Here is a 24,561-nt window from a genome sequence, read left to right as displayed (position 1 = left end):
CTGCGTCCCTTTTCACGCTGCGTCTCTTTTCACGCGCCGCGTCCCTTTTCACGCTGCGTCTCTTTTCACGAGCTGCGTCCCTTTTCACGCTGCGTCTCTTTTCACGCTGCGTCTCTTTTCACGCGCTGTGTCTCTTTTCACGCTGCGTCCCTTTTCACGCTGCGTCTCTTTTCACGCGCCGCGTCCCTTTTCACGCTGCGTCTCTTTTCACGAGCTGCATCCCTTTTCACACTGTGTCTCTTTTCACGCTGCGTCTCTTTTCACGCGCTGTGTCTCTTTTCACGCGCTGCGTCTCTTCACGCGCTGCGTCTCTTTTCACGCGCTGCGTCTCTTTTCACGCTGTGTCTCTTTTCACGCGCTGCGTCTCTTTTCACGCGCTTCATCTCTTTTCACGCGCTGCATCTCTTTTCACGCGCTGCATCTCTTTTCACGCGCTGCGTCTCTTTTCACGCGCTGCATCTCTTTTCACGCGCTGTGTCTCTTTTCACGCGCTGCGTCCCTTTTCACGCTGTGTCTCTTTTCACGCGCCGCGTCCCTTTTCACGCTGCGTCTCTTTTCACGAGCTGCGTCCCTTTTCACGCTGCGTCTCTTTTCACGCGCTGTGTCTCTTTTCACGCGCTGCGTCTCTTCACACGCTGCGTCTCTTTTCACGCGCTGCGTCTCTTTTCACGCTGTGTCTCTTTTCACGCGCTGCGACTCTTTTCACGCACTTCATCTCTTTTCACACGCTGCATCTCTTTTCACGCGCTGCGTCTCTTTTCACGCGCTTCATCTCTTTTCACGCGCTGCATCTCTTTTCACGCGCTGCATCTCTTTTCACGCGCTGCGTCCCTTTTCACGCGCTGCGTCCCTTTTCACGCGCTGCATCTCTTTTCACGCGCTGCGTCTCTTTTCACGCTGTGTCTCTTTTCACGCGCTGCGTCTCTTTTCACGCGCTTCATCTCTTTTCACGCGCTGCATCTCTTTTCACGCGCTGCATCTCTTTTCACGCGCTGCGTCCCTTTTCACGCGCTGCATCTCTTTTCACGCGCTGCGTCCCTTTTCACGCGCTGCGTCTCTTTTCACGCGCTGTGTCCCTTTTCACACTGTGTCTCTTTTCACGCTGTGTCTCTTTTCACGCTGTGTCTCTTTTAACGCGCTGTGTCTCTTTTCACGCTGTGTCTCTTTTCACGCGCTGTGTCTCTTTTAACGCGCTGTGTCTCTTTTCACGCTGTGTCTCTTTTAACGCGCTGTGTCTCTTTTAACGCGCTGTGTCTCTTTTCACACTGTGTCTCTTTTGACGCTGTGTCTCTTTTCACGCTGTGTCTCTTTTCACGCTGTGTCTCTTTTCACGCTGTGTCTCTTTTCACGCTGTGTCTCTTTTCACGCTGTGTCTCTTTTCACACTGTGTCTCTTTTGACGCTGTGTCTCTTTTCACACTGTGTCTCTTTTCACGCGCTGTGTCTCTTTTCACGCTGTGTCTCTTTTGACGCTGTGTCTCTTTTCACGCTGTGTCTCTTTTAACGCGCTGTGTCTCTTTTCACGGTGTCTCTTTCACGCGCTGTGTCTCTTTTCACGCTGCGTCTCTTTTCACACTGTGTCTCTTTTCACACGCTGCGTCTCTTTTCACGCTGTCTCTTTTCACGTGCTGCGTCTCTTTTCACGCTGCGTCTCTTTTCACGCTGTGTCTCTTTTCACGCTGTGTCTCTTTTCACGCGCTGCGTCTCTTTTCACACTGTGTCTCTTTTCACGCGCTGTGTCTCTTTTCACACTGTGTCTCTTTTCACGCGCTGTCTCTTTTCACGCTGTGTCTCTTTTCACGCTGTGTCTCTTTTCACGCGCTGTGTCTCTTTTCACGCGCTGTGTCTCTTTTCACACTGTGTCTCTTTTCACGCGCTGCGTCTCTTTTCACGCTGCGTCTCTTTTCACACTGTGTCTCTTTTCACGCTGTGTCTCTTTTCACGCGCTGCATCTCTTTTCACGCTGTGTCTCTTTTCACGCTGCGTCTCTTTTCACGCGCTGCATCTCTTTTCACGCTGTGTCTCTTTTCACGCGCTGTGTCTCTTTTCACACTGTGTCTCTTTTCACGCTGTGTCTCTTTTCACGCTGTGTCTCTTTTCACGCTGTGTCTCTTTTCACGCTGTGTCTCTTTTCACGCTGTGTCTCTTTTCACGCTGTGTCTCTTTTCACACTGTGTCTCTTTTCACGCGCTGCATCTCTTTTCACGCTGTGTCTCTTTTCACGCTGCGTCTCTTTTCACGCGCTGCATCTCTTTTCACGCTGTGTCTCTTTTCACGCTGCGTCTCTTTTCACGCGCTGCATCTCTTTTCACGCTGTGTCTCTTTTCACGCTGTGTCTCTTTTCACACTGTGTCTCTTTTCACGCTGTGTCTCTTTTCACACTGTGTCTCTTTTCACGCTGTGTCTCTTTTCACGCTGTGTCTCTTTTCACGCTGTGTCTCTTTTCACACTGTGTCTCTTTTCACGCGCTGCATCTCTTTTCACGCTGTGTCTCTTTTCACGCTGCGTCTCTTTTCACGCGCTGCATCTCTTTTCACGCTGTGTCTCTTTTCACGCTGTGTCTCTTTTCACACTGTGTCTCTTTTCACGCTGTGTCTCTTTTCACGCTGTGTCTCTTTTCACGCTGTGTCTCTTTTCACGCTGTGTCTCTTTTCACGCTGTGTCTCTTTTCACGCTGTGTCTCTTTTCACACTGTGTCTCTTTTCACGCGCTGCATCTCTTTTCACGCTGTGTCTCTTTTCACGCTGCGTCTCTTTTCACGCGCTGCATCTCTTTTCACGCTGTGTCTCTTTTCACGCTGCGTCTCTTTTCACGCTGTGTCTCTTTTCACGCTGTGTCTCTTTTCACGCTGCGTCTCTTTTCACGCTGTGTCTCTTTTCACGCGCTGCATCTCTTTTCACGCTGTGTCTCTTTTCACGCTGCGTCTCTTTTCACGCTGTGTCTCTTTTCACGCTGTGTCTCTTTTCACGCTGCGTCTCTTTTCACGCTGCGTCTCTTTTCACGCTGCATCTCTTTTCACGCTGTGTCTCTTTCACGCGCTGTGTCTCTTTTCACGCTGTGTCTCTTTTCACGCTGTGTCTCTTTTCACACTGTGTCTCTTTTCACGCGCTGCGTCTCTTTTCACACTGTGTCTCTTTTCACGCGCTGCGTCTCTTTTCACGCTGTGTCTCTTTTCACGCGCTGTGTCTCTTTTCACACTGTGTCTCTTTTCACGCGCTGTGTCTCTTTTCACGCTGCGTCACTTTTCACGCGCTGCGTCTCTTTTCACGCTGTGTCTCTTTTCACACTGTGTCTCTTTTCACGCGCTGTGTCTCTTTTCACGCTGTGTCTCTTTTCACGAGCTGTGTCTCTTTTCACACTGTGTCTCTTTTCACGCTGTGTCTCTTTTCACGCTGTGTCTCTTTTCACGCTGTGTCTCTTTTCACGCTGTGTCTCTTTTCACACGCTGCGTCTCTTTTCACACACTGTGTCTCTTTTCACGCTGTGTCTCTTTTCACGCTGTGTCTCTTTTCACACTGTGTCTCTTTTCACGCTGTGTCTCTTTTCACGCTGTGTCTCTTTTCACGCTGCGTCTCTTTTCACGCTGTGTCTCTTTTCACGCGCTGTGTCTCTTTTCACGCTGCGTCTCTTTTCACGCTGCGTCTCTTTTCACGCGCTGCATCTCTTTTCACGCTGTGTCTCTTTTCACGCTGTGTCTCTTTTCACACTGTGTCTCTTTTCACGCTGTGTCTCTTTTCACGCTGTGTCTCTTTTCACGCTGTGTCTCTTTTCACGCTGTGTCTCTTTTCACGCTGTGTCTCTTTTCACGCTGTGTCTCTTTTCACACTGTGTCTCTTTTCACGCGCTGCATCTCTTTTCACGCTGTGTCTCTTTTCACGCTGCGTCTCTTTTCACGCGCTGCATCTCTTTTCACGCTGTGTCTCTTTTCACGCTGCGTCTCTTTTCACGCTGTGTCTCTTTTCACGCTGTGTCTCTTTTCACGCTGCGTCTCTTTTCACGCTGTGTCTCTTTTCACGCGCTGCATCTCTTTTCACGCTGTGTCTCTTTTCACGCTGCGTCTCTTTTCACGCTGTGTCTCTTTTCACGCTGTGTCTCTTTTCACGCTGCGTCTCTTTTCACGCTGCGTCTCTTTTCACGCTGCATCTCTTTTCACGCTGTGTCTCTTTCACGCGCTGTGTCTCTTTTCACGCTGTGTCTCTTTTCACGCTGTGTCTCTTTTCACACTGTGTCTCTTTTCACGCGCTGCGTCTCTTTTCACACTGTGTCTCTTTTCACGCGCTGCGTCTCTTTTCACGCTGTGTCTCTTTTCACGCGCTGTGTCTCTTTTCACACTGTGTCTCTTTTCACGCGCTGTGTCTCTTTTCACGCTGCGTCACTTTTCACGCGCTGCGTCTCTTTTCACGCTGTGTCTCTTTTCACACTGTGTCTCTTTTCACGCGCTGTGTCTCTTTTCACGCTGTGTCTCTTTTCACGCGCTGTGTCTCTTTTCACACTGTGTCTCTTTTCACGCTGTGTCTCTTTTCACGCTGTGTCTCTTTTCACGCTGTGTCTCTTTTCACGCTGTGTCTCTTTTCACACGCTGCGTCTCTTTTCACACACTGTGTCTCTTTTCACGCTGTGTCTCTTTTCACGCTGTGTCTCTTTTCACACTGTGTCTCTTTTCACGCTGTGTCTCTTTTCACGCTGTGTCTCTTTTCACGCTGCGTCTCTTTTCACGCTGTGTCTCTTTTCACGCGCTGCGTCTCTTTTCACGCTGTGTCTCTTTTCACGCGCTGTGTCTCTTTTCACGCTGTGTCTCTTTTCACGCGCTGTGTCTCTTTTCACGCTGTGTCTCTTTTCACGCTGTGTCTCTTTTCACGCTGTGTCTCTTTTCACACGCTGTGTCTCTTTTCACGCGCTGTGTCTCTTTTCACGCTGTGTCTCTTTTCACGCTGTGTCTCTTTTCACGCTGTGTCTCTTTTCACGCTGTGTCTCTTTTCACGCGCTGCGTCTCTTCACGCGCTGTGTCTCTTTTCACGCGCTGTGTCTCTTTTCACGCTGTGTCTCTTTTCACGCTGTGTCTCTTTTCACACGCTGTGTCTCTTTTCACACGCTGTGTCTCTTTTCACGCGCTGTGTCTCTTTTCACGCGCTGCGTCTCTTTTCACGCTGTGTCTCTTTTCACGCTGCGTCTCTTTTCACGCTGTGTCTCTTTTCACGCTGCGTCTCTTTTCACGCGCTGCGTCTCTTTTCACGCTGTGTCTCTTTTCACGCGCTGTGTCTCTTTTCACACTGCGTCTCTTTTCACGCGCTGTGTCTCTTTTCACGCGCTGCGTCTCTTTTCACGCTGTGTCTCTTTTCACGCTGTCTCTTTTTACGCGTTGCGTCTCTTTTCACGCGCTGCGTCTCTTTTCACGCGCTGCGTCTCTTTTCACGTGCTGTGTCTCTTTTCATGCGCTGTGTCTCTTTTTACGCGCTGCGTCTCTTTTCACGCGCTGCGTCTCTTTTCACGCTGTGTCTCTTTTCACGCTGTCTCTTTTTACGCGTTGCGTCTCTTTTCACGCGCTGCGTCTCTTTTTACGCGTTGCGTCTCTTTTCACGCGCTGCGTCTCTTTTTACGCGCTGCGTCTCTTTTCACGCTGTGTCTCTTTTCACGCGCTGCGTCTCTTTTCACGCTGCGTCTCTTTTCACGCTGTCTCAGTTTCTGGCAACTTTTTGTTATTTTTTACTGTAGAGACTGTGACTGTGGGGAGTTTGGGATTTACATCTTTCAATAGGAATCAGTTGTGGCAATATTCTCACATTCCAGCCCTGTCTACAAATGTACTTTAGAGCAATGCTGCAGGGTAAAGCAGCGAGATTCCTTTAGGAATAAAAGCTGAATGGGGAGTTCAATAATGAGCCACAATAGACAAGCGATTTCGGGGCATCGGTCTTTCTCTGCCCGCAGCGAGGCACAGCACACCTCCGCAGCCTCGCTATCTCCCGTGCACTTTGGTCGCAGTGTCCTCCGTGTTATGTCGCTGACTCTGCTCCCCCCTTATCAGCGAGCGCTCAGACAGCAACCCTCCGATAAGTCAGGGTGGAGTCCACGGAGCTGACACTCCAATTCTGAGGCCGAAAAGCTGAAAGTTACAAAGTGATCGCCAGGCTGAGGCACTGATACATTGTAGCAAACCCTCTGCTGTGTGAGCAGGACTAGGTCAGGATGCGGATACATTGTAACAAACCCTCTGCTGTGAGAGCAGGACTAGGTCAGGATGCGGATACATTGTAACAAACCCTCTGCTGTGAGAGCAGGACTAGGTCAGGATGCGGATACATTGTAACAAACCCTCTGCTGTGAGAGCAGGACTAGGCAGGATGCTGATACATTGTAGCAAACCCTCTGCTGTGAGAGCAGGACTAGGTCAGGATGCTGATACATTGTAACAAACCCTCTGCTGTGTGAGCAGGACTAGGTCAGGATGCGGATACATTGTAACAAACCCTCTGCTGTGAGAGCAGGACTAGGCAGGATGCTGATACATTGTAACGCGCTTTTAACGCGCTGTGTCTCTTTTCACGGTGTCTCTTTCACGCGCTGTGTCTCTTTTCACGCTGCGTCTCTTTTCACACTGTGTCTCTTTTCACACGCTGCGTCTCTTTTCACGCTGTCTCTTTTCACGTGCTGCGTCTCTTTTCACGCTGCGTCTCTTTTCACGCTGTGTCTCTTTTCACGCTGTGTCTCTTTTCACGCGCTGCGTCTCTTTTCACACTGTGTCTCTTTTCACGCTGTGTCTCTTTTCACGCACTGTGTCTCTTTTCACGCGCTGTGTCTCTTTTCACACTGTGTCTCTTTTCACGCGCTGCGTCTCTTTTCACGCTGCGTCTCTTTTCACACTGTGTCTCTTTTCACGCTGTGTCTCTTTTCACGCGCTGCATCTCTTTTCACGCTGTGTCTCTTTTCACGCTGCGTCTCTTTTCACGCGCTGCATCTCTTTTCACGCTGTGTCTCTTTTCACGCGCTGTGTCTCTTTTCACACTGTGTCTCTTTTCACGCTGTGTCTCTTTTCACGCTGTGTCTCTTTTCACGCTGTGTCTCTTTTCACGCTGTGTCTCTTTTCACGCTGTGTCTCTTTTCACGCTGTGTCTCTTTTCACACTGTGTCTCTTTTCACGCGCTGCATCTCTTTTCACGCTGTGTCTCTTTTCACGCTGCGTCTCTTTTCACGCGCTGCATCTCTTTTCACGCTGTGTCTCTTTTCACGCTGCGTCTCTTTTCACGCGCTGCATCTCTTTTCACGCTGTGTCTCTTTTCACGCTGTGTCTCTTTTCACACTGTGTCTCTTTTCACGCTGTGTCTCTTTTCACACTGTGTCTCTTTTCACGCTGTGTCTCTTTTCACGCTGTGTCTCTTTTCACGCTGTGTCTCTTTTCACACTGTGTCTCTTTTCACGCGCTGCATCTCTTTTCACGCTGTGTCTCTTTTCACGCTGCGTCTCTTTTCACGCGCTGCATCTCTTTTCACGCTGTGTCTCTTTTCACGCTGTGTCTCTTTTCACACTGTGTCTCTTTTCACGCTGTGTCTCTTTTCACGCTGTGTCTCTTTTCACGCTGTGTCTCTTTTCACGCTGTGTCTCTTTTCACGCTGTGTCTCTTTTCACGCTGTGTCTCTTTTCACACTGTGTCTCTTTTCACGCGCTGCATCTCTTTTCACGCTGTGTCTCTTTTCACGCTGCGTCTCTTTTCACGCGCTGCATCTCTTTTCACGCTGTGTCTCTTTTCACGCTGCGTCTCTTTTCACGCTGTGTCTCTTTTCACGCTGTGTCTCTTTTCACGCTGCGTCTCTTTTCACGCTGTGTCTCTTTTCACGCGCTGCATCTCTTTTCACGCTGTGTCTCTTTTCACGCTGCGTCTCTTTTCACGCTGTGTCTCTTTTCACGCTGTGTCTCTTTTCACGCTGCGTCTCTTTTCACGCTGCGTCTCTTTTCACGCTGCATCTCTTTTCACGCTGTGTCTCTTTCACGCGCTGTGTCTCTTTTCACGCTGTGTCTCTTTTCACGCTGTGTCTCTTTTCACACTGTGTCTCTTTTCACGCGCTGCGTCTCTTTTCACACTGTGTCTCTTTTCACGCGCTGCGTCTCTTTTCACGCTGTGTCTCTTTTCACGCGCTGTGTCTCTTTTCACACTGTGTCTCTTTTCACGCGCTGTGTCTCTTTTCACGCTGCGTCACTTTTCACGCGCTGCGTCTCTTTTCACGCTGTGTCTCTTTTCACACTGTGTCTCTTTTCACGCGCTGTGTCTCTTTTCACGCTGTGTCTCTTTTCACGAGCTGTGTCTCTTTTCACACTGTGTCTCTTTTCACGCTGTGTCTCTTTTCACGCTGTGTCTCTTTTCACGCTGTGTCTCTTTTCACGCTGTGTCTCTTTTCACACGCTGCGTCTCTTTTCACACACTGTGTCTCTTTTCACGCTGTGTCTCTTTTCACGCTGTGTCTCTTTTCACACTGTGTCTCTTTTCACGCTGTGTCTCTTTTCACGCTGTGTCTCTTTTCACGCTGCGTCTCTTTTCACGCTGTGTCTCTTTTCACGCGCTGTGTCTCTTTTCACGCTGCGTCTCTTTTCACGCTGCGTCTCTTTTCACGCGCTGCATCTCTTTTCACGCTGTGTCTCTTTTCACGCTGTGTCTCTTTTCACACTGTGTCTCTTTTCACGCTGTGTCTCTTTTCACGCTGTGTCTCTTTTCACGCTGTGTCTCTTTTCACGCTGTGTCTCTTTTCACGCTGTGTCTCTTTTCACGCTGTGTCTCTTTTCACACTGTGTCTCTTTTCACGCGCTGCATCTCTTTTCACGCTGTGTCTCTTTTCACGCTGCGTCTCTTTTCACGCGCTGCATCTCTTTTCACGCTGTGTCTCTTTTCACGCTGCGTCTCTTTTCACGCTGTGTCTCTTTTCACGCTGTGTCTCTTTTCACGCTGCGTCTCTTTTCACGCTGTGTCTCTTTTCACGCGCTGCATCTCTTTTCACGCTGTGTCTCTTTTCACGCTGCGTCTCTTTTCACGCTGTGTCTCTTTTCACGCTGCGTCTCTTTTCACGCTGCGTCTCTTTTCACGCTGCATCTCTTTTCACGCTGTGTCTCTTTCACGCGCTGTGTCTCTTTTCACGCTGTGTCTCTTTTCACGCTGTGTCTCTTTTCACACTGTGTCTCTTTTCACGCGCTGCGTCTCTTTTCACACTGTGTCTCTTTTCACGCGCTGCGTCTCTTTTCACGCTGTGTCTCTTTTCACGCGCTGTGTCTCTTTTCACACTGTGTCTCTTTTCACGCGCTGTGTCTCTTTTCACGCTGCGTCACTTTTCACGCGCTGCGTCTCTTTTCACGCTGTGTCTCTTTTCACACTGTGTCTCTTTTCACGCGCTGTGTCTCTTTTCACGCTGTGTCTCTTTTCACGCGCTGTGTCTCTTTTCACACTGTGTCTCTTTTCACGCTGTGTCTCTTTTCACGCTGTGTCTCTTTTCACGCTGTGTCTCTTTTCACGCTGTGTCTCTTTTCACACGCTGCGTCTCTTTTCACACACTGTGTCTCTTTTCACGCTGTGTCTCTTTTCACGCTGTGTCTCTTTTCACACTGTGTCTCTTTTCACGCTGTGTCTCTTTTCACGCTGTGTCTCTTTTCACGCTGCGTCTCTTTTCACGCTGTGTCTCTTTTCACGCGCTGCGTCTCTTTTCACGCTGTGTCTCTTTTCACGCGCTGTGTCTCTTTTCACGCTGTGTCTCTTTTCACGCGCTGTGTCTCTTTTCACGCTGTGTCTCTTTTCACGCTGTGTCTCTTTTCACGCTGTGTCTCTTTTCACGCTGTGTCTCTTTTCACGCTGTGTCTCTTTTCACGCTGTGTCTCTTTTCACGCTGTGTCTCTTTTCACGCTGTGTCTCTTTTCACGCTGTGTCTCTTTTCACGCGCTGTGTCTCTTTTCACGCTGTGTCTCTTTTCACGCTGTGTCTCTTTTCACGCTGTGTCTCTTTTCACGCTGTGTCTCTTTTCACGCGCTGCGTCTCTTCACGCGCTGTGTCTCTTTTCACGCGCTGTGTCTCTTTTCACGCTGTGTCTCTTTTCACGCTGTGTCTCTTTTCACACGCTGTGTCTCTTTTCACACGCTGTGTCTCTTTTCACGCGCTGTGTCTCTTTTCACGCGCTGCGTCTCTTTTCACGCTGTGTCTCTTTTCACGCTGCGTCTCTTTTCACGCTGTGTCTCTTTTCACGCTGCGTCTCTTTTCACGCGCTGCGTCTCTTTTCACGCTGTGTCTCTTTTCACGCGCTGTGTCTCTTTTCACACTGCGTCTCTTTTCACGCGCTGTGTCTCTTTTCACGCGCTGCGTCTCTTTTCACGCTGTGTCTCTTTTCACGCTGTCTCTTTTTACGCGTTGCGTCTCTTTTCACGCGCTGCGTCTCTTTTCACGCGCTGCGTCTCTTTTCACGTGCTGTGTCTCTTTTCATGCGCTGTGTCTCTTTTTACGCGCTGCGTCTCTTTTCACGCGCTGCGTCTCTTTTCACGCTGTGTCTCTTTTCACGCTGTCTCTTTTTACGCGTTGCGTCTCTTTTCACGCGCTGCGTCTCTTTTTACGCGTTGCGTCTCTTTTCACGCGCTGCGTCTCTTTTTACGCGCTGCGTCTCTTTTCACGCTGTGTCTCTTTTCACGCGCTGCGTCTCTTTTCACGCTGCGTCTCTTTTCACGCTGTCTCAGTTTCTGGCAACTTTTTGTTATTTTTTACTGTAGAGACTGTGACTGTGGGGAGTTTGGGATTTACATCTTTCAATAGGAATCAGTTGTGGCAATATTCTCACATTCCAGCCCTGTCTACAAATGTACTTTAGAGCAATGCTGCAGGGTAAAGCAGCGAGATTCCTTTAGGAATAAAAGCTGAATGGGGAGTTCAATAATGAGCCACAATAGACAAGCGATTTCGGGGCATCGGTCTTTCTCTGCCCGCAGCGAGGCACAGCACACCTCCGCAGCCTCGCTATCTCCCGTGCACTTTGGTCGCAGTGTCCTCCGTGTTATGTCGCTGACTCTGCTCCCCCCTTATCAGCGAGCGCTCAGACAGCAACCCTCCGATAAGTCAGGGTGGAGTCCACGGAGCTGACACTCCAATTCTGAGGCCGAAAAGCTGAAAGTTACAAAGTGATCGCCAGGCTGAGGCACTGATACATTGTAGCAAACCCTCTGCTGTGTGAGCAGGACTAGGTCAGGATGCGGATACATTGTAACAAACCCTCTGCTGTGAGAGCAGGACTAGGTCAGGATGCGGATACATTGTAACAAACCCTCTGCTGTGAGAGCAGGACTAGGTCAGGATGCGGATACATTGTAACAAACCCTCTGCTGTGAGAGCAGGACTAGGTCAGGATGCGGATACATTGTAACAAACCCTCTGCTGTGAGAGCAGGACTAGGCAGGATGCTGATACATTGTAGCAAACCCTCTGCTGTGAGAGCAGGACTAGGTCAGGATGCTGATACATTGTAACAAACCCTCTGCTGTGTGAGCAGGACTAGGTCAGGATGCGGATACATTGTAACAAACCCTCTGCTGTGAGAGCAGGACTAGGCAGGATGCTGATACATTGTAACAAACCCTCTGCTGTGAGAGCAGGACTAGGCAGGATGCTGATACATTGTAACAAACCCTCTGCTGTGAGAGCAGGACTAGGCAGGATGCTGATACATTGTAACAAACCCTCTGCTGTGAGAGCAGGACTAGGCTGGATGCTGATACATTGTAACAAACCCTCTGCTGTGTGAGCAGGACTAGGTCAGGATGCTGATACATTATAACAAACCCTCTGCTGTGAGAGCAGGACTAGGCAGGATGCTGATACATTGTAGCAAACCCTCTGCTGTGTGAGCAGGACTAGGTCAGGATGCTGATACATTATAACAAACCCTCTGCTGTGAGAGCAGGACTAGGCAGGATGCTGACACATTGTAACAAACCCTCTGCTGTGAGAGCAGGACTAGGTCAGGATGCTGATACATTGTAACAAACCCTCTGCTGTGAGAGCAGGACTAGGCAGGATGCTGACACATTGTAACAAACCCTCTGCTGTGAGAGCAGGACTAGGTCAGGATGCGGATACATTGTAACAAACCCTCTGCTGTGAGAGCAGGAGTAGGTCAGGATGCTGATACATTGTAACAAACCCTCTGCTGTGTGAGCAGGACTAGGTCAGGATGCGGATACATTGTAACAAACCCTCTGCTGTGAGAGCAGGACTAGGTCAGGATGCTGATACATTGTAACAAACCCTCTGCTGTGTGAGCAGGACTAGGTCAGGATGCGGATACATTGTAACAAACCCTCTGCTGTGAGAGCAGGACTAGGTCAGGATGCTGATACATTGTAACAAACCCTCTGCTGTGTGAGCAGGACTAGGTCAGGATGCGGATACATTGTAACAAACCCTCTGCTGTGAGAGCAGGACTAGGCAGGATGCTGATACATTGTAATAAACCCTCTGCTGTGTGAGCAGGACTAGGTCAGGATGCGGATACATTGTAACAAACCCTCTGCTGTGAGAGCAGGATTAGGTCAGGATGCGGATACATTGTAACAAACCCTCTGCTGTGAGAGCAGGACTAGGTCAGGATGCTGATACATTGTAACAAACCCTCTGCTGTGTGAGCAGGACTAGGTCAGGATGCGGATACATTGTAACAAACCCTCTGCTGTGAGAGCAGGACTAGGCAGGATGCTGATACATTGTAACAAACCCTCTGCTGTGAGAGCAGGACTAGGCAGGATGCTGATACATTGTAACAAACCCTCTGCTGTGAGAGCAGGACTAGGCAGGATGCTGATACATTGTAACAAACCCTCTGCTGTGAGAGCAGGACTAGGCTGGATGCTGATACATTGTAACAAACCCTCTGCTGTGTGAGCAGGACTAGGTCAGGATGCTGATACATTATAACAAACCCTCTGCTGTGAGAGCAGGACTAGGCAGGATGCTGATACATTGTAGCAAACCCTCTGCTGTGTGAGCAGGACTAGGTCAGGATGCTGATACATTATAACAAACCCTCTGCTGTGAGAGCAGGACTAGGCAGGATGCTGACACATTGTAACAAACCCTCTGCTGTGAGAGCAGGACTAGGTCAGGATGCTGATACATTGTAACAAACCCTCTGCTGTGTGAGCAGGACTAGGTCAGGATGCTGATACATTGTAACAAACCCTCTGCTGTGAGAGCAGGACTAGGTCAGGATGCGGATACATTGTAACAAACCCTCTGCTGTGAGAGCAGGATTAGGTCAGGATGCGGATACATTGTAACAAACCCTCTGCTGTGAGAGCAGGACTAGGTCAGGATGCTGATACATTGTAACAAACCCTCTGCTGTGTGAGCAGGACTAGGTCAGGATGCGGATACATTGTAACAAACCCTCTGCTGTGAGAGCAGGACTAGGCAGGATGCTGATACATTGTAACAAACCCTCTGCTGTGAGAGCAGGACTAGGCAGGATGCTGATACATTGTAACAAACCCTCTGCTGTGAGAGCAGGACTAGGTCAGGATGCTGATACATTGTAACAAACCCTCTGCTGTGTGAGCAGGACTAGGTCAGGATGCGGATACATTGTAACAAACCCTCTGCTGTGAGAGCAGGACTAGGTCAGGATGCTGATACATTGTAACAAACCCTCTGCTGTGTGAGCAGGACTAGGTCAGGATGCGGATACATTGTAACAAACCCTCTGCTGTGAGAGCAGGACTAGGCAGGATGCTGATACATTGTAATAAACCCTCTGCTGTGTGAGCAGGACTAGGTCAGGATGCGGATACATTGTAACAAACCCTCTGCTGTGAGAGCAGGACTAGGTCAGGATGCTGATACATTGTAACAAACCCTCTGCTGTGTGAGCAGGACTAGGTCAGGATGCGGATACATTGTAACAAACCCTCTGCTGTGAGAGCAGGACTAGGCAGGATGCTGATACATTGTAACAAACCCTCTGCTGTGTGAGCAGGACTAGGTCAGGATGCGGATACATTGTAACAAACCCTCTGCTGTGAGAGCAGGACTAGGTCAGGATGCTGATACATTGTAACAAACCCTCTGCTGTGAGAGCAGGATTAGGTCAGGATGCGGATACATTGTAACAAACCCTCTGCTGTGTGAGCAGGATTAGGTCAGGATGCGGATACATTGTAACAAACCCTCTGCTGTGAGAGCAGGACTAGGTCAGGATGCTGATACATTGTAACAAACCCTCTGCTGTGTGAGCAGGACTAGGTCAGGATGTGGATACATTGTAACAAACCCTCTGCTGTGTGAGCAGGACTAGGTCAGGATGCTGATACATTGTAACAAACCCTCTGCTGTGTGAGCAGGACTAGGCAGGATGCTGATACATTGTAACAAACCCTCTGCTGTGAGAGCAGGACTAGGTCAGGATGCGGATACATTGTAACAAACCCTCTGCTGTGAGAGCAGGACTAGGCAGGATGCTGATACATTGTAGCAAACCCTCTGCTGTGTGAGCAGGACTAGGTCAGGATGCTGATACATTGTAACAAACCCTCTGCTGTGAGAGCAGGACTAGGCAAGATGCTGATACATTGTAACAAACCCTCTTTTGTGAGAGCAGGACTAGGCAGGATGCTGATACATTGTAACAAACCCTCTGCTGTGTGAGCAGGACTAGGTCAGGATGCGGATACATTGTAACAAACCCTCTGCTGTGTGAGCAGGACTAGGTCAGGATGCTGATACATTGTAACAAACCCTCTGCTGTGTGAGCAGGACTAGGTCAGGATGCTGATACATTGTAACAAACCCTCTGCTGTGTGAGCAGGACTAGGTCAGGATGCTGATACATTGTAATAAACCCTCTGCTGTGAGAGCAGGACTAGGCAGGATGCTGACACATTGTAACAAACCCTCTGCTGTGAGAGCAGGACTAGGTCAGGATGCGGATACATTGTAACAAACCCTCTGCTGTGAGAGCAGGACTAGGCAGGATGCTGATACATTGTAACAAACCCTCTGCTGTGTGAGCAGGACTAGGTCAGGATGCTGATACATTGTAACAAACCCTCTGCTGTGTGAGCAGGACTAGGCAGGATGCTGATACATTGTAACAAACCCTCTGCTGTGTGAGCAGGACTAGGTCAGGATGCTGATACATTGTAACAAACCCTCTGCTGTGTGAGCAGGACTAGGTCAGGATGCGGATACATTGTAACAAACCCTCTGCTGTGAGAGCAGGACTAGGTCAGGATGCTGATACATTGTAACAAACCCTCTGCTGTGTGAGCAGGACTAGGTCAGGATGCGGATACATTGTAACAAACCCTCTGCTGTGAGAGCAGGACTAGGTCAGGATGCTGATACATTGTAACAAACCCTCTGCTGTGTGAGCAGGACTAGGTCAGGATGCGGATACATTGTAACAAACCCTCTGCTGTGAGAGCAGGACTAGGCAGGATGCTGATACATTGTAATAAACCCTCTGCTGTGTGAGCAGGACTAGGTCAGGATGCGGATACATTGTAACAAACCCTCTGCTGTGTGAGCAGGACTAGGTCAGGATGCTGATACATTGTAACAAACCCTCTGCTGTGTGAGCAGGACTAGGTCAGGATGCGGATACATTGTAACAAACCCTCTGCTGTGAGAGCAGGACTAGGTCAGGATGCTGATACATTGTAACAAACCCTCTGCTGTGAGAGCAGGATTAGGTCAGGATGCGGATACATTGTAACAAACCCTCTGCTGTGTGAGCAGGATTAGGTCAGGATGCGGATACATTGTAACAAACCCTCTGCTGTGAGAGCAGGACTAGGTCAGGATGCTGATACATTGTAACAAACCCTCTGCTGTGTGAGCAGGACTAGGTCAGGATGCGGATACATTGTAACAAACCCTCTGCTGTGTGAGCAGGACTAGGTCAGGATGCTGATACATTGTAACAAACCCTCTGCTGTGTGAGCAGGACTAGGTCAGGATGCTGATACATTGTAACAAACCCTCTGCTATGTGAGCAGGACTAGGTCAGGATGCTGATACATTGTAACAAACCCTCTGCTGTGAGAGCAGGACTAGGTCAGGATGCTGATACATTGTAACAAACCCTCTGCTGTGTGAGCAGGACTAGGCAGGATGCGGATACATTGTAACAAACCCTCTGCTGTGTGAGCAGGACTAGGTCAGGATGCTGATACATTGTAACAAACCCTCTGCTGTGTGAGCAGGACTAGGTCAGGATGCTGCCGCTGTATGCAGACAATTAAGAGGGAAAACAACCCCACTGTTTGTATTCACTGACAGGAATCAGGGTAAAGTAGTCAAAAAGTTACAAATAGTTTGAGAAATCGGGTTACATTATGTGTTTGGTTTCTTTTCTGGACCGGCCCTTTAAGAAGACAGCGGCGCCCCATGTTTTTAGCTGGAGATGTTTGTCCTCTGCTCTCAGCTGCCAAGACGCAGAGTAAATAAGACGAGCGGCTGCAGATCTCGGGGATCTCGCTCCCACCACATCTGTGATATTCCTGAGCCCCCCAGAGACAGACCCCACATTTCCTAATACCCATTATTCAGGACCCGTCCCCGCGGGCCAGAGCAGATTTAACTCATCAATCCAGGGGCGGAGCTCATAATGCTGCCTTTCTGTGTCACCACAAGGGGGAGCTCTCTGTACATGGATGCAGACAGCCAGTGCTGCCCTCTGTAATGAGCTCCCCCTAGTGCTGACTACATGTAGCGGTCATCTCACTGCTGGGGAAAGGGTCAGTATTGGGCCCTCTCATCAGGGGCCATAAGGCAGAGGCATTTTTATGATCTCTGAGCAGATAATGTGAACAGCCCCATATTTTATTGTCACAAGGACTCAGTCTACAAAGCACTAAACCCATCACTGACTGAGCCTTCATGTAAACCTGCTGCGCCATCAGGCGGTCATGTGATCAGGGCTTAAAGGGACAGGACACCGTATAACCGGAGCCATTCTGACTTATCACTCCCATCGTCTTTCTGAATCCCGCGCCCCACTCAGTCCTCGTTGCTCTGGATACGGGATTAAAAGGGGACCCAGCCTCCGATATGTCTCACAGCTGAGGATTTGTTACAATTGAATCCAGTCTAGACAATCTTGTTTGGACTCCAGAACTGATACATTGTAACGAAGCCTGCAGCGCAGGAGAGACTGGTGCCGCTCACAGAGGATTGTCTAGACGCGGTGCAACAGTAACGAACCCTCAGCTGTGAGGAGGTTTAGGAGGAAAAGGAAAGAAAGTGATGGGAGAGTCGCAGAACCGGACCGTTACCGCGCACGTCCCCGGGGCGCGACTCCGGATTTATCATCTGTATATATTCTGTATGTATATTCTGTATAGAATAAAGAATAAATGCCCCATAATGCATCCGTCCTGGCTGAAGGGGTTAACGGCGAATAAAGAAAATCTGCCTGGAAATTTCCCAGAGGCTGTGCAGACAAATAAAGCTGAGTGAAGAAAAAAAACTGCGGAACCTCCCTGTGTGCAGAGCGGCCAGCTGCAGAGCATCACAGCGCCCGCCACACAGGCTGCAGAGCATCACAGCGCCCGCCACACAGGCTGCAGAGCATCACAGCGCCCGCCACACAGGCTGCAGAGCATCGCACAGAGCCAGGACCCTGCAGAGCAGCGCCGCCGTCACACCCAGGATGGTCATCAAGGTTTACATCGCGAGCTCCTCCGGATCTGTGACGGTGAGAAGTTGTGGGGTCTGTAGGAGCCGCTGCTCTGCACATTAATGGGGGAGGGGCAGGGCTGTGGATATGCACGGTCTGATATAAGGGGGGGGGGGGGACCCCGCTCTGCAGATATGCACGGTCTGATATAAGGGGGGGACCCCGCTCTGTAGATATGCACGGTCTGATATAAGGGGGGGACCCCGCTCTGTAGATATGCACGGTCTGATATAAGGGGGGGGGACCCCGCTCTGTAGATATGCACGGTCTGATATAAGGGGGGGACCCCGCTCTGTAGATATGCACGGTCTGATATAAGGGGGGGACCCCGCTCTGTAGATATGCACGGTCTGATATAAGGGGGGGGGGGACCCCGCTCTGTAGATATGCACGGTCTGATATAAGGGGGGGACCCCGCTCTGTAGATATGCACGGCCTGATATAAGGGGGGGGACCCCGCTCTGCAGATATGCACGGTCTGATATAAGGGGGGGACCCCGCTCTGTAGATATGCACGGTCTGATCTAAGGGGGGGACCCCGCTCTGTAGATATGCACGGTCTGATATAAGGGGGGGGGGGACCCCGCTCTGTAGATATGCACGGTCTGATATAAGGGGGGGGGGGACCCCGCTCTGTAGATATGCACGGTCTGATATAAGGGGGGGGGACCCCGCTCTGTAGATATGCACGGTCTGATATAAGGGGGGGGGGGACCCCGCTCTGTAGATATGCACGGTCTGATATAAGGGGGGGGGGACCCCGCTCTGTAGATATGCACGGTCTGATATAAGGGGGGGGGACCCCGCTCTGTAGATATGCACGGTCTGATATAAGGGGGGGGGACCCCGCTCTGTAGATATGCACGGTCTGATATAAGGGGGGGACCCCGCTCTGTAGATATGCACGGTCTGATATAAGGGGGGGGGGGACCCCGCTCTGTAGATATGCACGGTCTGATATGGGGGGGGGGACCCCGCTCTGTAGATATGCACGGTCTGATATGGGGGGGGGGACCCCGCTCTGTAGATATGCACGGTCTGATATAAGGGGGGGGGACCCCGCTCTGTAGATATGCACGGTCTGATATAAGGGGGGGGGACCCCGCTCTGTAGATATGCACGGTCTGATATAAGGGGGGGACCCCGCTCTGTAGATATGCACGGTCTGATATAAGGGGGGGACCCCGCTCTGTAGATATGCACGGTCTGATATAAGGGGGGGGACCCTGCTCTGCAGATATGCACGGTCTGATATAAGGGGGGGGGACCCCGCTCTGCAGATATGCACGGTCTGATTATAAGGGGGAGACCCCGCTCTGCAGATATGCACGGTCTGATTATAAGGGGGAGACCCCGCTCTGTAGATATGCACGGTCTGATATAAGGGGGGGGGGACCCCGCTCTGTAGATATGCACAGTCTGATTATAAGGGGGGGGGGACCCCGCTCTGTAGATATGCACAGTCTGATTATAAGGGGGAGACCCCGCTCTGTAGATATGCACGGTCTGATATAAGGGGGTCCCTGCCCTTTCCTATGGCCGGGGGAGGGGGCGGATTCTCGCTGCTGTGGGTCGGTTACAGAATGTCGCTTTGTGTAGTATAGAGCGGAGATCAGGCGTCCGCTGCGGATGGGGGGAGTCGTTAACTGTTGCCGGTAGCGGTGGCTTTTCTGGTGATCCTGACCACGCTGCGGAAGATTCAGCACTTTTATTTTCTAGTCACCTCCCAATACTTTGTGCTTCTGCTTGCTTCCAGTGAATGGAAACCCATCCTGACCTCGTCTTGTCACAGAGCTGCGGGGCTGTTACAGTGGATCGGTCTAGTAAATAGCATTCTCTGTAGTCTGTGACTTGTTTCCTGCACTGATACATTGTAACAGTTTTGGGGCTGTTCATATTACAGAGGATCTAAACTGGATACAAGTCTGACAACGCCTCAGCTGTGAGAGGTTTAGGTCAGGACAGGTTGTCAGGCTCCGGATAGGAGCAGGAATGGTCTTATTCACTGACAAGTAGCAGAGATCTGGAAATTGCGAGAAATTGAAACAGCCGGCGTATTTATAAGAGATTGGACTGGGCCTTTAAGAACTCGCTGACCGTGGAGCAGCGTGGCCCGTGCTGCCGATCTGTTCATCCATCCTGCTGCGCGTCCCCCCCGTGTGCTGTGCGCGCGTCCCCCCCGTGTGCTGTGCGCGCGTCCCCCCCGTGTGCTGTGCGCGCGTCCCCCCCGTGTGCTGTGCGCGCGTCCCCCCCCGTGTGCTGTGCGCGCGTCCCCCCCCGTGTGCTGTGCGCGCGTCCCCCCCGTGTGCTGTGCGCGCGTCCCCCCCGTGTGCTGTGCGCGCGGCCCCCCCCGTGTGCTGTGCGCGCGGCCCCCCCGTGTGCTGTGCGCGCGGCCCCCCCGTGTGCTGTGCGCGCGGCCCCCCCGTGTGCTGTGCGCGCGGCCCCCCCCGTGTGCTGTGCGCGCGGCCCCCCCGTGTGCTGTGCGCGCGGCCCCCCCGTGTGCTGTGCGCGCGGCCCCCCCGTGTGCTGTGCGCGCGGCCCCCCCCGTGTGCTGTGCGCGCGGCCCCCCCGTGTGCTGTGCGCGCGGCCCCCCCGTGTGCTGTGCGCGCGGCCCCCCGTGTCTCATCTGCTTTACTTTGGGAAGTTGTAAACCCTCCTGTTCGTGTGTAAATGATTTTTATGATGGAGTAAAGCGCAGCGGATCCTATAAACCTGCGCCCGCCTCGCCCTGTAAATCATCCGCGACTCCAGGGACGTGACCGCCATTGTCACATCACCCCACCGCGCACATTATATGGACAGGGCGAGCGGGGGTGACACTCCATGGAGCCAGAGATCTGCTTCTGGGAAAGCTGGGTCATTGCTCTGTAGCAGATGTGATGGCGGCCATGGTGGTGGTCACCCAGCTTTACTGAAAACAGAATTTGTTGAGTCGGACCCTATAACATCTGCCATGAATTACAGACCCCGGACAGTGGCAGTCTGTGCGCTGGGGAGCGGCTGTCACATCTGCTGAGAAGCTGCCCCCGGACTGTAAGGAGCTCTGGTCTCAGGAGCTGACAATCTACATGGAGGAAGGGACCAGAGAGGCGCAGGGGGAGAGCTGGGCTAGGGGGCGAATGGAGTCGAGGGGCGCAAGACCCAATATATGTGAGGAGGGGGAGGGGCGGGGGAGCTCAGGGGCCTGAGAGGGGAAACTCCTGCCATGCCACAGACAACGGCGGAACTGAAGTCCAATGGGACCTGGTGCAAAATATATACTGGCCCCTGCATATTGGTCAGATGTATAGACCTTATAAAGACATGTTGCTCCCCCTCCCCCTTCATTATGTTCCCCCTCCCCCTTCATTATGTCCCCCTTCCCCCTCGTATGTATATGCCCCCCATCCTGGTATGTATGTCCCCCCATTGTAGTATGTATATGCCCCTCCCATCGTAGAATGTATGTCTCCACATTGTAGTATGTATATGCCCCCCCCCTCCCATCCTGGTGTGTATGTCCACCCCCCGGCATATATGTGCCCCCCATTTTGGTATATATGTACCTGCTCTGCATGTAATTAATTAAACAAAACCCCTTCTGCTCGCCTTCCCCGACGCCCACGTCACGCCGTCCTTTCCTGTAGCTGGTGCAGCTGACGTCATGTGCCTGTAATGGCAACATATGATGTCACGGTCATACGCCCTCAGTCACGGGCAAATCCATGTCGGCAGCGTGTATCGCAGTGCAGGAACCCAACGAATCTGTGCCGCAATACATTTCAGCCTCAGATGCACATTAGCTTAAATAGGTGCTGGGGTCAGCGTCGCCCCCCACCCCCGACCCTGGTCACCACCTCTGCATCCATGATTGTTATGCCCCTGGCCAGACGGTGGAGCATGGGCATCCTTAAAGGGCCACTCGCCCTTCAAACCAAAAATTATAACCTCACATCTGTCACAAATGATGTAAATGTCTCTACAAATATGTGACTAATGGAGTCATCAAGAGACATAACACTACAGTCAGATATTACCAAAACGGCTGATAACAGGGAACAATACTGTACTTATCAGCCATTACTGGGAGAAGAGATTGTAGAACAGGTAACAGGGAACCTGTACTCACCTATCCTGCAATCTCCTCCCCAGTAATGGCTGATAACAGGGAACAATAGGCTGTACTCACCTGTCCTACAATCTCTTCCCCCTCCAGTAATGGCTGATAACAGGGAGTAATAGACTGTACTCACACTTCTGACCTTCTGTCTCTAACCAGCAAAGATTGAGGTGTGAAGTCTTCTCACAGATGAAGGTTTGTTACACTGTATCAGTGCAGGTAAGAACTTCTAGCTCACAGGAAAGCTTTGTATTGCAGCTTTGCTTACACATTGTAACAAACCCTCAGCAGTGAGATGTATCCGGATTTATCAGCCTCAACAGGTGCAGGCGCTGCAATCGCATCCGGACCCTGGAGTGTAACGGGCCCCAAAAGTCCCCTAAAGACTTGCAATAATTGGGGGCCCCGCTGGAGCTTTTTCACTGGGGCCATGAGCTTCAGATTACGCCACAGCTTATAGGGGAGCGCAGATCCGGTCCGCACCCTCCTGGGTCCGGGACGGGGGGGGGTCACGATACATTGGATCCTTCTCATCCTCTCTGATCACTTGATCCGTTTCTGTGTAGATGTCGTTCAATAACACAATCCCTGAGAAGGACACTGTGAGGCAAATCCTGGGATATGAAGAGGAATTATGATTGCCAGTCATAATCGCTCTCATCACTCCCTGGCAGTGCCCCCTCCGTTCTTGTTCTCAATGTCCAACATCTTGGAAGGTGTCACATCCTAGCAACACATCCCATGGCCATCTCCTGTGATATGGAGATTAGATGATGTGGGAACAATGGACACAGGATGACTCCCTGCCGTGACCCTGTGGTAGGGGCTGCTATCTAATTAGCAAGGCTATGGAAGTATCCAGACAGGACGACTCCAGTAAAATATGGTTCATATCTCGCAAGCCATATTTCCGATAAATATGGCAACCATAAAAATGGTGTTTGCGCATGCGGACGATGCTGGCACACCTTTTTTATGGAAGTAGGACATTGGGAAATACACCAAACGTGATATCAGCCAATGGGGAACTAGTAGACAAGTCGTGAGTCCCCTCGTTCTGTAGCTAAATTCATAACTGTCACAATGAGAGCGTTGGCGTCTGCCTACGACGCTCCCAGGCAAAGTTATGGCCATATCCCATGTTGTGGATATTGTCCATAACTCCAGCCAGGGGTGGAGCAGTGCTCCCTCTGAGGTCACTAAGGTAGGAGGGGACCTGGATTTGCCCAGGTTGATAACCCTACTTCGGCCATTTTCCAGTGTTCTTTCGCTGGGGGCACGTGTAGGAAACATCTGTGGGAAGGATCCTAGAAACCTGGTCTACAGCGCCCCCCTGTGGCCAGACACACAAGGTAACTGCTGGAACTGTGTATGCCTGTTTGTAAACCATGCTTTATCTGTAACTGTACTCTGACCTATGTATATTCTGTAGATTCCATATTGTATATATTGTAGTTTCTAGTGTGCTTTAGGCTGATTAAATTATATAATTAATCTTGGGCTGTTCTGTTATCTCGATCTTGAATCCCACGTCTGTGTGTTCGGCTAATAGTTACCGTGAAGCGGTTGGTGGCAGCGAGTTGTGCCAAGGATTATTGTGGGGAGGCCAGTGAGATTCGGGGAGGTTTTATATATTCCGCCCGCGGAGGTCGGGGGAATATATACCCTACTCTCACCGGGGACCCTTCAATAATCGGCATAAGTAGTATAGCGGCCTCCTTGCTTATTGTCGGGCAATTCCATAATTGGCCTGACTATAAGAGGGGCGCTAGAGAGCGCGTCACGTGCTCTGTCGGTCGGGAGGTATAAAGGAGGGGTGACCCCCACTTGTTACCCCCCCGATTGTGACGTACTGGTAGCCAGCGCGGGGGATTTCTGAGTGACCCCCCCGGTGGTTCGTGACATATTGGTGGGATCGAGATAATAGTGTGTGTGAGTGTGAGACCCATACTCCCAGACACTAAAGACTGCCTGCAGCAGCTGTGGCTGCTGGGGTCTTCAGACTAGCTCAACACTAGAGTGTCAGAGTGCAGATACTGTAAGGTGTGTGGAGGCATCAGGTGTCAGTTCTGTGTCAGTGACCAAAGTCTGCAACAATGGCTGAGAGCACCAGGAGCAAAGCCAAAGGAATGGCCGATGCTCAGGCCAGAGACGATGAGGAGGTTGTCCACGAGTCCTCCAGGAGCCCGACGCCAGAGAACAGCTCTGCAGAGGACATCGCACAACCTGGCACTGCTGGACAAAATGAGGAGGAGCTCGCCCAAGGGTCCTCAACGAGCCAGATGCCAGTCCTCCGCTCTGAAATGGACAGTGAATCACCTGGCTCTGCAGCGTGCCGCAGATCATCACTTGCCAATCCCTCCGGCCTGAGAGGTGCAGAGGCCCTCCTTCAAGCTGCCTTGGCCAGGCTTATGGCTGGAGACCGGGATACCTACGAGATACTCATGGCCGAGCGTGAGCGACAGGCAGCGCGTGATGCTGAGGCTGCGGAGCGGCAAGCAGCGCGTGAGGCTGCGGAGCGGCAAGCAGCGCGTGAGGCTGCGGAGCGGCAGGCAGCGCGTGAAGAGCGACAGCAACAGGCAGACCGTGACCACCAGCTGCAGCTAGCTCAGCTCCGGCCCTCATCAGCCACCCGTGACCTTCAAGACACCAAACTTCCAAAGGTCCGTGTTGAGGACTTCCCAGTGCTGGAGAAGGATGGAGACTTGGACTCTTTCCTGACTGCTTTTGAACGGACTTGCCTGCAGCACCATCTGGACAAGGACCAGTGGGCCAAATACCT

The 24,561-nt window shown here is 51.3% G+C and overlaps 1 protein-coding gene across 1 annotated transcript in view; it reads left to right on the top strand.

Moving 5' to 3' along the window:
* Positions 1-17,458: 17,458 nt before the first annotated feature.
* SH3BGRL (SH3 domain binding glutamate rich protein like) overlaps positions 17,459-24,561 on the top strand; it is a 29,559-nt gene continuing 22,456 nt past the window's right edge. The window contains exon 1 of the mRNA XM_075323085.1: positions 17,459-17,698. Within this exon, the coding sequence (XP_075179200.1) occupies positions 17,654-17,698 (45 nt within the window). The 5' untranslated portion in view covers positions 17,459-17,653. The remainder of the gene's footprint in view (positions 17,699-24,561) is intronic.

The sequence above is a fragment of the Anomaloglossus baeobatrachus genome, chromosome 9, assembly GCF_048569485.1.
Source record: "Anomaloglossus baeobatrachus isolate aAnoBae1 chromosome 9, aAnoBae1.hap1, whole genome shotgun sequence".
Classification (NCBI taxonomy): Eukaryota; Metazoa; Chordata; class Amphibia; order Anura; family Aromobatidae; genus Anomaloglossus; species Anomaloglossus baeobatrachus.
The sequence above is the reverse complement of the archived record's forward strand: the minus strand, read 5'-3'. Positions and strand labels throughout refer to the sequence as shown.